The sequence below is a fragment of the Onychomys torridus genome, chromosome 3 (genome assembly GCF_903995425.1).
Source record: "Onychomys torridus chromosome 3, mOncTor1.1, whole genome shotgun sequence".
In the NCBI taxonomy this organism is placed as follows: Eukaryota; Metazoa; Chordata; class Mammalia; order Rodentia; family Cricetidae; genus Onychomys; species Onychomys torridus.
The window spans coordinates 59,546,881-59,562,142 of NC_050445.1; the positions used below are offsets into that span (position 1 = coordinate 59,546,881).

Below are 15,262 nucleotides of genomic sequence, written 5' to 3' on the forward strand. Positions count from 1 at the left end.
CTTCTGACCTCTACCTGCACACCTGCACAGTGTGGTAAACACACACACACACACACACACACACACACACACACACACTAATATGGACAAAATTTTAAAATAAGGTGGTTTGCCACAATGGAAGATATACAACATTGACCTTTAGCCTTCTTACTCACATGCAAATGTCAAATAAATAAATATAGCCAGGCAGTAGTGGTGCATGCCTTTAAGCCCAGCACTCAGGAAATAGAGGCAGGCAGATCTCTGTGAGTTCAAGGCCAGCCTGGTATATAGAGTTCTAGGACAGGCTCCAAAACTACACAGAGAAAATTTGTCTTGAAAAACCAAATAAATAAATAAATAAATATATATATATGTAGCTGAAAGTTTTCCTGTGTCCTGCCTGGTCTACAGCCTCTCAGACCCAAGTAAACACACAGAGGCTTTTATTAATTAAAACTGCTTGGCCATTAGCTCAGGCTGACCACTGACTAGCTCTTACACTTAAACTTAGCCCATTTCTGTTAATCTATGTGTTGCCACATGTTCTGTGGCTTTACCTGTATGTCATTACATGCTGTTCCCTGGACAACAGGCTGGCATCTCCTGACTCAGCCTTCCTCTTCCCAGAATTCTCCTTGTCTGCTTATTCTGCCTATATTTCCTGCCTGGCTACTGGCCAGTCAGTATTTTATTTATCAACCAATCAGAGCAACACATTTTCACAGCATACAAAAAGACATTCCCCCATCAAATATAAAAATAAATAGTCTACTGCAATGAATTGAGAAGTTAATACATAAATATGCTCAGGTTTTGTCTTTTAATAGTTGCCAGGGCAGAGTGGACTGTATTGATGTGGAAAATGCTTGCACTGAGTGTGGTTCACAAGTGCATACAATTGTCAAAACTCATAGAACTTAACATTCAAAGCTGGGCATTTTGTTGCACCTAACTAATGTCTTGATCTTAAAAAGTCAGCAGTAACAATGGACCACGCCATTACTCCTTTAGAATCTAAATGCATTGGCTCTTACACTGGTGGTCTGTGGCCCAGAACACTGCTGTCAGCACCTGCAAAGCAACAAATTCTAATGGTTCTCTGATTTATTTTTTAAATGGAGAAAAACATTTTTTTTTATCTAAACAGGTTGAGGATGTAATTTAATAAATAAGCAAATTTGCTTCTTCATTAAGAAAATAAAACAAACTTTATTCTATTAAACATTCTAAGAACAGATTTTAATCTTTTTAAATTCATTCACTACCTCTGTTAGGTAATTTGGTTATATGTATTATGAAGAGATCATCTGTTTCCACTCAAATATTGAAGTGCTTTATGATACCAAGACATATTTTTATGTTGGCATGGCCAGTAAACTATATACAAAGAGGGAAAACCTTGGTTTGCCTCACTGAATAGCTCCATAGAGGCAAAATGTTTATCAGCTTTTGTAATTGATACCTGCCATGATCTCTGAGTCCATGGACAGGAGTTTGACAAAGTATGAAGTCTGTCATATTAGTCAGCTTTCTGTTATTGCAGCAGCTATCATAGAGTTAAAAGGAGAAACAGCGTTATTTTTGGCTCAAGGTTACTCAGTCCCATTGCTTCTAGTGATCCAGTGAGGGAGCTTATCATGACAGGAATGCCTGGGCAAAAGAAATCTGTTTACCATATAATAGCCTGGAAACAGAGAGAAGGCTTAAGTCCTAACACCCCATCAAGGGCATGTCTTCTATGACCTCACTTCCTTCCACAAGGCTTTACTTCTTAAAGGTCCTACTATTTCCTACAGGCAGATAACCTTTAGCATAGAGCTTTGGGGAGACATTTACTCTCCAAAGCAAAACATCTCTTATTATTCTTGAATGATGTCAGTTTCTGAAGGAAAGACCAAGGCTATTCTATTAGTTGGGGTTCTCTAAAGAAACAGAACTAATAGAAAGACTATATATTAAAAAGGCAGATTTATTAGAGTGGCTTTCTTTGGTCTAGCTAGTCCAACAAAGGAAAGACTGAGAATCTTGTGGTTGTTCAGCCTACAAGGCTGGATGTGTCAGCTGGTCTTCCATCTACATTAGGATCCTAAAGAAGTAGATCCTCTACCAGCAAAGGAATGTCTCAGCAGTGGTATAGATGAACTTTCCAGTGAGGGTGAGGGCAAGCAAGTGAAAAGCAAAAATTTCCTTCTTCTATGTCCCTTTACCAGAAGGCCCATGTTTAGGGTGGGCCTTCCCACCTCAAATGATCCAATCAAGAAAATCCCTCACAGGTATGCTCAGCCATTTGGGTTTTAATTGATTCCAGATATAGTCAAGTTAGCACACAACATCAGCCATCATAAAACTACCATGAGTTCGATTCTAGTTAGATCCCTTTCAATACAGTTCTCCTGCCTTCTCCCCAAGTTTCTTCATCATGGCCATAGTATGGCATGAGGTTATCTCACTATGTATTTTGTGATATTACTGGGAAGTGGTTGTTAATGTTTGTTCTTAGCTCAACACCATTTTAAAAGATGTCTTCTAGATAGACAACATTCTGCCAATTGATTTTTGTTTGCTTAATCCAGTTGCTTACATGTTTTGTAAAATATGTTAGGATCATAAAATAACTTGATGTCATCTTTTAAATATGATGATTAGCCTGCAGAACCTCCATTTTTACAAAGGACAGTACGTGTTAAAGATAACAAATTAGGTTAGAATGAATATTGGGTGTCTGGTATACCAAGCCCTATAACTGGGCCCTACCCTTATGCTTTGTTTTTCATCTGTTATTTCAAGAGTCAAGGAAATAACTGTTCTGTAGAACTTAGCTTAAATAATAGAGATGGTCAGGTTCAGTGAGTGCAGATTTTACATCATTGATCATTCTCTGTATGTTTCACTACATATGACATCAAATAGAATTTTGAGGGTCTTGCTTTTAGCAGAAAAATGGAGTATTGTGGTTTTATTCAAGTATATTTTACTTGCCCCATTGTCTGTTTCACAGCATTTTATTGTGTTTTATTGCAGTTATTCCATTCAATTCAGAGAACCTGTTTGGACTTGTCTAAAGCAATTGTACTCTATCAAAAGAGAATATGTTGTAAGTATAACTTAAGTATGATATCGAGCAAATGGCAAGAAAGAGCAGGATATTTTGCCTTAATGTATCATACAATAAGTTCAGGAACTACTTAGGGGGTGTGTCTTTGTTCTTTCAAATGTGAGGGAGATCTCTACTAGTTTTGTGTTTGATTTACTTAGGCCCTTTACTTTTCAAAGCAAGTATCAGGCTAGGGGAACTTTTTAGTGGGTCATCATGAATGCAGACATACTGTTTACTTTCCCAATTATAAATATGCTTTCGGTTCTATATTTTAGACTTTTTGATTTGGGGTTATTTTGTGTCCATTTTTTTTTATGACCAGATAGGGAGAGGAGGCACAATTAGCTAATTCATTAAATATATTTTGTGGACAGAACTTCCTCATGAGCATTTCTTATGTTACATTATAATGTACAGAGTTAAAATTATGTCTCAACAATGGGACAAGAGAGGTGATGCCACAATAAAGAACACATATTGTTCTTCCATTAGACCTGAGTTTGGTTCCCAACACTCACATTGAGCAGACCATAGACACATGTAACTCCAGTTACAAGGGATACAGTGCCCTCTTCGGGCCTCTGTGGGCACCTATACCATATGTTATTTACACACACACACACACACACACACACACACACACACACACACACACTCCCAACAATGAAGTGGTCTTCTGATTGTGTCAGTAGGGTTGGCTGTTGGTTTGTGGGTAATCCATGTCATCAGAGTTGAGAAAGGAAGGAAGAGTTCTGCACTGCTTAGATTGATCAAGATCACAACTTTGCTGGAGGCCTAAAAATAGAACCGTTAATGTGAGGGTGTTGCTATGCAGCTGCCATAGAGAAGAAATATAGCAAATCTCTGTGAACTGACATGGGTTGATTTTTAAGTAACATTTTAAACAAAGGAAAACTAGCATACATATATGTAGCATGCTGCCAGTTGTGCATGAAAAGAGGAGTTAATAAAATATAAATGTGTAAAAAGAAGGACACATGCAAATATTATAAAGAGTATGCACACTGTGCTGAAGAAATTCAGGAATGAGAAATCACCAGTGAAAGGAATTAGATCTCATTTGAGCAGGGATGGAGTTCATGAGAAAGAGGGAGGAGGCTGGGAGGGGTAAGAGCAGAGTGCTAGAGATGGGGGTGTAGCTTTAGCCCAGCAAGGTGAATAGTAATTCTGACTCTTAAAACCATAGTGATATTTTACACATTCAAAAAATACCTAAACAGGACCTGGGGGGCGGGATAGAAAGTGGGATACAGACAGTCACTGATGGACCGAATGGCACTGCAGATAACATTATTGGGCCGGATAGATGAGAAAGAAGAGAATAACTGAAAAGACAGTATCTTTAGAAGGGAAGTAAGAATCGACACAAAAGGAAATACATACAAAAACTGGAGCAGATAATTAATTTATTGATCCTAAGTAAGTGGACCAGCAATTCTAAAACTACTGTATGCATGTGAGATTAAACTACTAGATGTAGTGTAGTTGAGAGTCTGTAAAATGTGGCTACAGGCCAGGGAAGAAGTTGCTATATTGCAAACATGGGGAGCAGATGAAGTCATTGCCATGACCCTGTGTAGATCAATATGCACAGAAAGGTACCCAGATGAGCATGTGTGCTTGGGCCAGTGCATTTGTATTTTTCCTGCCTCGAAGCATCTGGAAGCACCAAGAGCCCATATCACTGAGTATGCCTAACATTCAGATCTTGTTTTCTACATACCCTTTTTCACACCTTCAGGGAAGTGACTAACCTCAGGCTTGGTACAGGGACATTAAGGATGAGTCTGGAATGCCTTGCAGTACCAGAACTTAAAAAGTCCTTGAGAAGGGATGGAGGCTTAAAGGACACAGAAGCAAGTCTGTAGTCAAAGCAACAAGATAAATGACAGTAATAAAGTATAAGTCATAAGAAATATAACCACTGATTACGTCTGTATGAAGATAGATGGACAGGTAGACAGATGGATTGATTAGTCCTTGCCTTGGTGTAAACTGAAAAGATAAAATAAACCCTTCTTCCTTGTTTGTTTTCTGTTGCTGTGATGAATAGTGTAACCAAAAGCAACTTGGTGAAGAAAGGGTTTGTTTCATCTTACAGTCCATCATGAAGGGAAGTCGGGGGGGGGGGGGCTGAAGCAGAGGCCATGGGAAAACACTACTGACTACCTTCCTCTCGTCTGCTTTTGCTCAGCCACCTTACTTGTACAACCCAAGAGCATCTGCCCAGGTTGGCAACACTTCCACATTAATGTAGGTTTGACCCTTCCACATTAATTAATCGCAGAAATGCCCGTTGGGCCAATCCGATGGAGGCAACTCCTCAAATGGATGTTCCATCTTGTAACTCTGAGCTACTCCTACTCTTAGAAGGTGTCAAAGTCTTAAAATGCAAGGCAGTATGAGGAACTGTCAGAGCTTGAAGAAGATGGAGACCCAATACCTTATCAATATGTGGGATCCAGGGCTAAAGTCTGGAACAGAAATAGAACAATAATGGAAAATCTGATATAAGTCCAAATGAGGACTATACGTTAGTTGATGGGATTGTATCTATGTAAATTTTCTGGTCTTGAACCTTGTGCCATAATAATATAAGATAAAGGAGAGGAGAATCTGGGGATGGGTATAGCATAATTCTTAATACTCTTGGTATTTTTTAAGTCTACCATTATGTTAAAAGAGTTAAGGAATCGTAGGTCAGATCATATTGGCACTTGCTTTAGAACACTGCATATAAACTTATCACAGTTTATAAAGTAAGAAGTCTAGTCCCAGCTTATACCTTGGGCCCCATTTCCTTTGCCTTCCAGACTCTAGGAGGTCTTTTGCACTCAGTGTGTCCCCTGCTTAGAGTGTCTCTGCCCTAATGAGACCAAGAATGCCTCCTTTTGTCACTCAGAACTCAGCTGCTGCTAGAGCCTTCTCTCACTGCTCAGTCTAAAGCAGTCACAGTCTTACTCAGGTTCTCTGGCGTTTTTCCTTTTGTGTCCTGTGTCTGTGATTACGTGTGCTTCGTTTTCTGTCACCTGCCACTTGGATATGAACTCTGAAGGGCTGGGGACAACCTATGTCTCCTTCATCACTACTGGATTCGCTGTAAATCTGGACAGTTGATTAACACTGCTAAGGAAAAGGTTTTCATAGTTCTTCAGTTGCTTTTTATCTTTAAAGGACACATCTGAAAATATAATCAGCAAGTAAATGTGAGTGGGTTTTTATTGGAAATGTTACAACCTAGTTAATTGAAACTTTCAAACAAGTGCAGTCTTTGAATTATCTAATACACATGTTACATGAGAATGACCATCTTGTCTGGCCTTGACTCTGATGGAGCTCAAGCTCTCTTCAGAGCTCTGCCAATTAATCAGGTCAGCACAGGAAAATCAAGCCTGTTTGCCACCAAGTTTAATCCTCAAGTGCATGAAATGACCAAAAATGATCCCTGTACTCTCCAGCCTACTTAGATTCTTTAGGAGAGACTCATGTCACCAAGTGTGCAGTCAAGTATACCGAACTGGTTCCTTTGGGACTAAAGTTAAATGCGTTCATTTGTATGTGAGTTGAGGTTTTTTAAGGTTAAAAAAAAAAGTGACAGAAGCAAAAAGGAAACCTTTTTCTCCTTAGGAAAGAAAAGGTTCTTGGTAGAAATGAATGGATCCCATATTCATATCAGTCAATGAAGAGAAAATAAGGCATTAGAAAAAAATCTATATAGACTCTTTTTAGGCTACATAAAACTATGGCATAGATATCAAACAAGCATTTAAAATGAAATATGTGTACAGGAACAAGGCAAAAATAACAGCTAGTTCAGTTCACAAACGTTTAATTAGTGCCATGAATAGAAGATTCTCTGCTTGGCCTGAGAAATACAAAGTCTGGATGTAGTCTCTGAGAAGGCAGAGTTGCATGATGAAGCCAGATACAGGCCGCCTGGGCTCACAGTCTCTGACACTTAGCCAACCGTGGCAAGTACTGACACCTAAGCCCAGAGGACACTGTGGGACTGGCCACTTGTTAGAAGAAGCCTTTAACTGGGCTTGGATCTGTGAACTTGATTTTTTTTTTTTTTTTTTTTTTTTTTTTTGGAGACCAGCTCTCTTCTCCTCAGTAGCCCTGACTGACCCCAATCTCTCAGTCCCTCTCCCTCTACCTCCTGAATGCTAGGATAATAGGGATGCATCACCACAGCTGGCTTAGGACCTTGGATTTTGAGAGAGAAGTATGGGGAGGGGCATTATTTATCTCATGAAAAAAGAGGGTGTCTACAATCCTCTCCCTCTGCCTCAGGACTTCCTTCTGCAGCAGGGGACTGCTGAGAAAGAGCCGTAGTCACAAACAGGCGAGCAGTAGTAAGTCCTTTGGACATATGGTTCCCATTCAACCTACTGTAGTAGTTGTTGGAGGGGTTGGTCCTAAGGATGGTGTACCATTTGAAGTGTGGACAGACTGACGAGTTGGTGAAATAGAACAGCCTTCAGACAACTGTAGAAAACCATCAGCTTTATTGAGAACTGGCTTTGGGAGACAAGGGTTGTGATCAGGGTCCCGTTAGAGCTTCATTCTTATATTAGGGTGACTTTCATGTAATCTCCACTGTGTCAGTGGAGGTAGTCCTTATGGGTTGATGTTTGATTCGGGGCAAAGACTAAGTTTCTGCAGCTGTGCAGCTGTGAAACACCTTGTGATTAATTTTGCTTGACTGCACTCACATCACTGGACCCCTGGCAGTTTGGCTGGAATGGACACTGTTCTCTGTCTTGAACAGACTTGCCTTATAGACAGTCCCTAATAGGAACCTTTCCCATTTCTCAGTCATGGCCTTCTTGCCACATCTGGATGACTCATGAAAATGGACAAAAGTTCTTGTGACATTTCAGATGTGGTTACAGAGACAGACTGTATATATGTGTGCACTTGTAACCTCAGCATTCAGGAGGCAGAGGCAGAAAGTCTAGAAGGATTGGGAAGTTGAGGCCATCCTGAGCTACATAGCAAGATTCTATGTCAAAATACCAAGACTGGGGCTGAAAAGATGGTTCAATGGGTAAAACAATTGCTTTTCAGGCAAAACATGAAAAAATTCCAGCACTCAAAAAGATGGTTATAGCCCCATGTGCACCTGTTACCCAGAACTGGGGTAGGGTGGGAGGTGGAGTCAGGAGAATTTCTGGGCTCACTGACCTCTAGCCTAACTCCATGTTTGGTAAGAAACCTGGAATAAAATACAGCATGGTAGAGCAGGGCACCCTACATTCCTCTCTGGCCTCAATACAAGAACTGGTGCACATGTGCCATACATACCCTTTAGCTACATCATTCCCAGTGATGCAGCTCAATGGTAGAGTGTTTGTCTTGTAAGCACAAGGTCCTGTGTTCACTTCTCAAGCCCTGTGTTTGTGGTGCCAATGATGGTGTATGTTTGGGTCTCTTTGTGACTGTTTTTGTGGATGCTTTGGTTTTATAAAATCAGTCTCTAGAATAGGGAGAACACTATTACAAATAATGATGCTGATCATTTTTTGTGACTACTTTGTGACCTCCTGAGAATGTACCCTGTACTCCTAATGGTACAAGAGCGATCTCAAAAGAATCATATAGTTCCTTGACTTGTTATATTTTCTACCAATCTATCTGTAGACAGCATGCACCAAATCACTGTCCTACTAAATTGCCCCATCTGTACTTGTCTCTAAAAATAAAGCCACGTTTAAGCATACCCAATTCAGATTTGGTTCTAGCTCTGTATTTTTAAAATTTACCAAATGGTCAACCTGATGGCTTACCCATTTTCAGTCCCCACTTCCAACTCCAACTTGCTTCATCATGGTTGAGGGATTTGAGGTGATTTACAAAGGACAGAGTATAACTCAGACAGCAGAGATCAAAAAGTCAGCAGGAGACGATAATAGGAGGCAGCCACAAAAGGTCCCTACTGCCAGCCGTGACAAACCCAACTCCTTCATTTCTACTTGAAGCAGCACATTATGGGCTCACTTTTCAGGACAGAGGTCATTTTCTGGTTCTGATTACAAGGCACCAATCTCACTGACAGATGTATTCAAGTGAACTTGATCTCTTCTATTGTAAATGGAAGACCAGCATGGAAGTTAAATGGCTGGTGGGAGAGGGGGATGGACTCACCTTGCAGCCTGCCACTTGGATTTAATTTCCTCTAATCTCAGCCTCTGGAGAGCGGTAGGCCTTGGGATTTGTCTCTCTCACTTTATTTGTTATAAAGATGCTTTCCCTGTTTTCTTCATCAGTCTTGTCTCAAGAAGAAAATGAACTGGGAAAATTTCTCCGATCCCAAGGCTTCCAAGATAAAACCCGAGCAGGAAAAATGATGCAAGCAACTGGCAAGGCCCTCTGCTTTTCCTCCCAGCAAAGGTGTGTGACCTCCGTTGGGGCTGTGCTCTGGGGGATCCAAAGAGAATTTGGATCTCACTTCTTCATAAGGGGCAATCGTACACTCTAGAATGCTTTAGCCTAAGCCAGAGGAGTACTGTTCTGTACTTAGAGGCTTTCCACTTCCCTCTGATTTAGATAGCACGTAGGATTTGTTTTCTTCCTTGCTATTTAATCTTCTTTGTCTTCTGCTCTGTGGGAGGCAGTATAGATGCCAATCATTGTGAGTGATTGTATTTGACCTTCAAGTTGTTCATAACAACCAGTCTGATCCCCTTTCAGCATTTGATTAAAGCAAGAGCCTAATGAGCCCCACTTGAAAGGTTCCCTCTCTGCTCTCTGTGGGCTAATCCATGGCAAAGAGGTGGTGATACCCAGGATCACACTCCTCAGGCCTCTGGCCTGCAGTAGCACCTGGGAGCCTGGAGGCCCCACCCCCATTCCTACTAACTCTTAACTCTACTTTTCCACCAGATCTGCAATTGATTCTGATGTGTGTGAAAGTCTGACTGTCTCCAGTACAGAGGAAATTGTGACAGGACAGTTGGATTTCAAAACACGACCATGACCAATGTGTACCTTTGGTGCCACACAACTATCCTTTGTGACAGAGAAAAGAGACTCATTCTCTCCTTCCATACTATCAAGCCCCAGAAAATGCCTCCATTAATATCACACAGAATTATAGCTAAAGAAAGTTTGGCAGGTAGTTTCCAAGATTATTTAAGCTTCAGAAATCCACATACTCAAGTTTCCCCGCCTCCCACTCACCCTAACTGCTTCCCCTCCCTGTGATGCAAGAGCAGGTCATTGATTAACAAGTCACATGAGTGTTCCTATGGAAACCCAAGAAAGATGGAGCAAGAAAAAAGGGACCAGCAATATTGATAGCCTTTTCAGCGACCCCAATCTTGGACAGTTAGAGTTTTGCTAATGACATTTGGACTCTGGACTTGGAGGCAGTGGCAATAGTCAGAAATGAATGTAGCATTTCCACATTCTCTACCACAGTTTAATATTTTAAACAGTATTTTCTTATAATCTTGAATTGTATCTTTAATTTTTAAAACAGACCAACTGAAAAGAAAGTCTGAAACAGAAAAAGCCTGAAAAATTGCTTTGATCAGTAATTCCTTTGTGTATGTGGCCTCATCCAGACTGGCAAGGATAATTGATTCCTGGAAAACAGAGAGTAAATAAATGCTCTTCTGTTAAGCATGAAGTACTACTGATTTCAGTGACAAAAAGTGTGCCCATACACCAAAATTAATATCTATTTATGAAAAACAGTGTCCAAACCCAGACCACCTTGAGAGTTAGTTATTAATCACATTGTTAATTATTATGATATTCAGTTGCATTCTGGATGATTACAGACCAAAATGATCCCACAAAGTACAAATAAAGCATCTTAAGTTAATGTGTTCTATTCCACTCTCCCTCTTTCTCTACTTCTCTCTCTCTCTCTCTCTCTCTCTCTCTCTCTCTCTCTCTCTCTCTCTCTCTCTCTCCCCCTCTCTCTCACACACACACACACACACACACACACACACACACACACACACACACACACTCACACCAGTAAAAACAATCAACAAAACAAGGTAAATGGTACTTGAAAGTATCTACTGTAGACTAGCAAGCTGGAGTCTATCTTAATTTAATCAAGTGCTACCAGCTCTGCAGTTTGGAAGGTGGCCTCTTAGATGGTGGCTTTGCTTTCATAGCTGCTCACCAGCCATATGACGTTCCACCTAGTTCTCCTAAATGTAAAGGAAGCAGAAAAACTACATGAAATTCTTCTGCAGTTGAATTCTTAGTTGAGTGAACATGATTTAGAGTATTCCAGAATGTTTTTTTTTTTTAATTTATTTGAATTGTATGTGCACATGAGTGTAGATGACGGTAGAGACCAGCAGAGGGTTCAGATCCCCTGGAGCTAGAGTTACAGGCAGTTGTGAGCTAGCTAACACGGGTCCTGAGAATCAAACTAGGTCCTCCACAAGAGCTGTACATGCTCTTAACCGTTAAATCAACTTTCCAGCCCACAGAATAAGTGGCATGAACAGCACCATAGCAGATGGTTTTGTATGCTATCATGTATGGTGATAATTTAGCAAATTGATATTTTATTAAACAATGCTAACCTTTTCATATTCCAGTGTGTGCATCTACAATAACAAAATCAAAAAAGCCAAATTAAACAAACAAAAAGCAACTCCACAGGATTCTATTACCTGGGCGTGCTCTGATACACTTGAGCCCTTGTTTCACTTGTGTGTGTGTGTGTGTGTGTGTGTGTGTGTGGTCTGTGGGTACCCATAGAAGTCTGAAGAGGGCATCCAATACCGTGGGAGCTGGAGTTACAGGCGGTTCTAAGTTGCCCACCCTGGGTGTTAGGAATGGACTTGGGTCTTCTGCAAGAACAGTACTCACTTTTAACCATTTTTATGCAGGACCTCTCTTTACTTTTTTACCATTCCCTGCTAAAGGACAAATATCTTAGCGTAGCCCTTTGGTTCTTTAATTAATTATTTCCAATGGGTAGATTTTCATAAGTAAAATGTTAGGCCAGTCTTGCATTGGAGGATGATATTTTAATTTTATAAAAATGGTATTTTTCTTGTTCTAAACTCATTTTCTTACACTCCAATGAATTGATTTTCATCATTCTGATTTATATAAATTAGTTTATGGCAGTGGCGCTCAACTTTTAATAGAATTCCTCATGTTGTACTGACGCCCCAAGCATAAAATTATTTTCATTGCTACTTCATAACTGTAATTTGCTACTGTTTTAAATCATAATATAAATATCTGATATGCAGGATATCTGGTATGTTACCTCCAAGGAGATTGAGACCCACAGGTTGAGTATCACAGTCTTACAGAGTGATAGCAGGGATGAGGGTAGAGAAGATTGTTTTGTATGCCTTTTTATTTTCAAACATCGTGATATTGCAACTTTAAAGATACCTGTATAACTTCCAACATTCCAAGGGATCTAGAGCATTCTATTCACAATACTCATTTTCAGCAAATGTGGGAGAATGTATACAATCTAAAGGAAGAGAAAAGGAGTCAGAAAGTGAGCAGCAGCCTCCAGGAGCCATCTGAGGGCTGTTTGTGTCTTTAAATAGAAGTCCTCTGTGTTATAAACCTTCATGCTAGTGACTTATTTGTTTGGCATTGCTTCTGCTGCACATTCTGTTGGATGAAAGGCAAGTATTAAATTTAAACCACCAGTATAAAACACAAACTTACTTCATGGCACAGAGACTTTTTGAGAAAACTTCTTTTTATATATAGATGCATCTATTTATTCTGTATACAGTGTTCTGCCTGCATGTATGCCTGCATGCCAGAAAAGGGCACCAGATCTCAGTATAGATGGTTGTGAGCCACCATGTGCTGGAAATTGAACTCAAGACCTCTGGAAAAGCAGCCAATAACCTCAGAGCCATCTCTCCAGACATCTAGGTAGGGTAGTGTGGGCAAGCTGCTGTCATAGATGTGTTTAACACTTAAAACAAAACATTACAGACAAAAGGAAAGAAACATGGAGAAAATGGCAAAAGAGGTTTGTTTTGTTTTGTTTTTTGTTTTTTGTTTTTTGGTTTTGCAAGACAGGGTTTCTCTGTGTAGTTTTGCGCCTTTCCTGGATCTCACTCTGTAGACCAGGCTGGCCTTGAACTCACAAAGATCCGCCTGGCTCTGCCTCCCGAGTGCCACGGCCCGGCTGAGATTTTTTTCTTAAGGTTTATTGTGGCATTTATCACTTTCGAGTTCTGCACATGGGTGAGGCATTGGAGGAAATGCCAGGAGTCGACTTCGGCTCACGAACACCATCATTCCCTTTGGCTGAGTGACCTGGTATACGGATGGGATCTTAAATGGTCATCTCATGTTTCGCTTTTGCACCTGTGCCCCGAAACTTCATAAGGACTATGTTGTGTGGCCAGAGGGGCTTAGTGCCTGAGAGTGTGTGTCTGTCGTTCCTGCCGAAGTCCCGAGTTTGACTCTCAGTACCACCCACGCCAGGTGGCTCACAACCACCTGCAACTCCAGCTCCAGGGAGTTCAGGGCCGGCCTCCAAGGACACCTGCACTCACATACACAGACGCACACATGGATAAACGAGAAAGGAAAATCAGCCCTTAACAAAAGAAAGACTGTGTTTTCAAAGTGTAATTCATTGAGACTGATTCTTTGGTTTCGAATATGCAAGAAGCAGTATTTTGTACCTCAGATAAATATTTACCTAAAGTTAGGAGATGCCTTCCTTTTTTAATGAATAAATAACAGTTTGTTATGGCTGGTGGCTACTGTTATAATAATTTTACACTTGGACAGTGTACATTCATTTCTGGTATGATGTTTGTTTGTTTACTGGCAATGTTTGAGATGGAACCCAGGCCTTTGCTAGTGCTGGGCAAGTGTGCACGGCTGAGCTGAAGCTCTGCACCTCCCTGCTCCATCCCTTCCCCTCCCTCCCTCCCTCCCTCCCTCCCTCCCTCCCTCCCTCCCTCCTTCCCTCCCTCCCTCCTTCCCTCTCTTCCTTCCTTCTCCCTACCCGACTCCTGTCTTTCTATCTCTCTTTCTTTTAAACCAGGACCTCCAGTAGCCCAGGTCTGCCGAGATGAACCTTGAATTTCTGAGCCTCCTGTCTCCTGCTGGGATCAATCCTGGATCCTCCTACCACTCCTGGTTTGGTATTTTATTTTTATGAGGATTGAATCATATAGCCTATCAGATAATACTGACAGACAGTTGACCCTTAGTAACTGTGCCCTTCTCTCCCAGATCATTTTAAAATGCTTGGGTCCATGAGTCAGCTCTGTTAAGGGAAACTGCAGTGCTCTGGCCTCTGAGGAGATGGAAATGGCCACGTCCAGGACACCCTAATTATGCCTGTCCCTTTCCTCCTCATAGGACCCCAACTCCAGGAAGAGAAGAGACAGGGAGTAACCTGGAATAGAAATAGGAGTGGCCATGCCTTGACTGCCCTTCATTGACCTAAGATTGGTTTCAACTTCAAACAAACACTGTACAGGCCTGGGGCCACCCTGTAACACAAATGGAGAGCTTGCCAGCAGCCCAGTTCATTAAAAACTAAAGGATCAGAATGTGGGCAATCTCTGGATGATTCCCAAGTTCATATACATTTTAATTAATATCTGCCACGTCTCGATGAAGCCTCTGTGTTCTAGACAGGCAGAGCTTGTTGGATTGGAACTGCTGGTTCCCTCTGTTTCTTGACTGTAGCTGTGTCCTCTTGTACAGGTTGGCTTTGCGAAACCCTTTATGCCGATTTCACCAAGAAGTAGAGACTTTTAGACATCGGGCCATCTCGGATACCTGGTTGACAGTGAGCCGCATGGAGCAGTGCCGGACAGAGTATAGAGGGGCATTGTTATGGATGAAGGACGTGTCTCAGGAACTTGATCCAGACCTCTACAAGCAAATGGAGAAGTTCAGGAAGGTAGGAAGTTTCTAAGGGTTGTCAAAAGGGGGTACCTGCTAGAAGGCAAGCAAGTGTGATTTGTATCCCTCTGGTAAGGAAGACATAACTCAAACACACCAAGGATGCAATTAATCATTGCTGACATTTTTTTAATGTGACAGAATACCAATTAATGTGATATATAATTCTCTAAGGAGAAGAGAAGAGACAGCTGGAAATTGCTGGGATTTAGTAGCTGGTTTTAATTGAAGTCAGATTTTCATATAATGTGCACTTTTTACAAG

The 15,262-nt window shown here is 41.0% G+C and overlaps 1 protein-coding gene across 4 annotated transcripts in view; it reads left to right on the plus strand.

Moving 5' to 3' along the window:
• Ica1 (islet cell autoantigen 1) overlaps positions 1-15,262 on the plus strand; it is a 118,247-nt gene that overhangs the window by 5,877 nt on the left and 97,108 nt on the right. For all 4 annotated transcript variants that reach the window (XM_036180475.1, XM_036180473.1, XM_036180472.1 and 1 more), the window contains exons 3-5: positions 3,007-3,079; positions 9,373-9,496; positions 14,798-14,996. In XM_036180475.1, the coding sequence (XP_036036368.1) occupies positions 3,007-3,079; positions 9,373-9,496; positions 14,798-14,996 (396 nt within the window). The remainder of the gene's footprint in view (positions 1-3,006; positions 3,080-9,372; positions 9,497-14,797; positions 14,997-15,262) is intronic.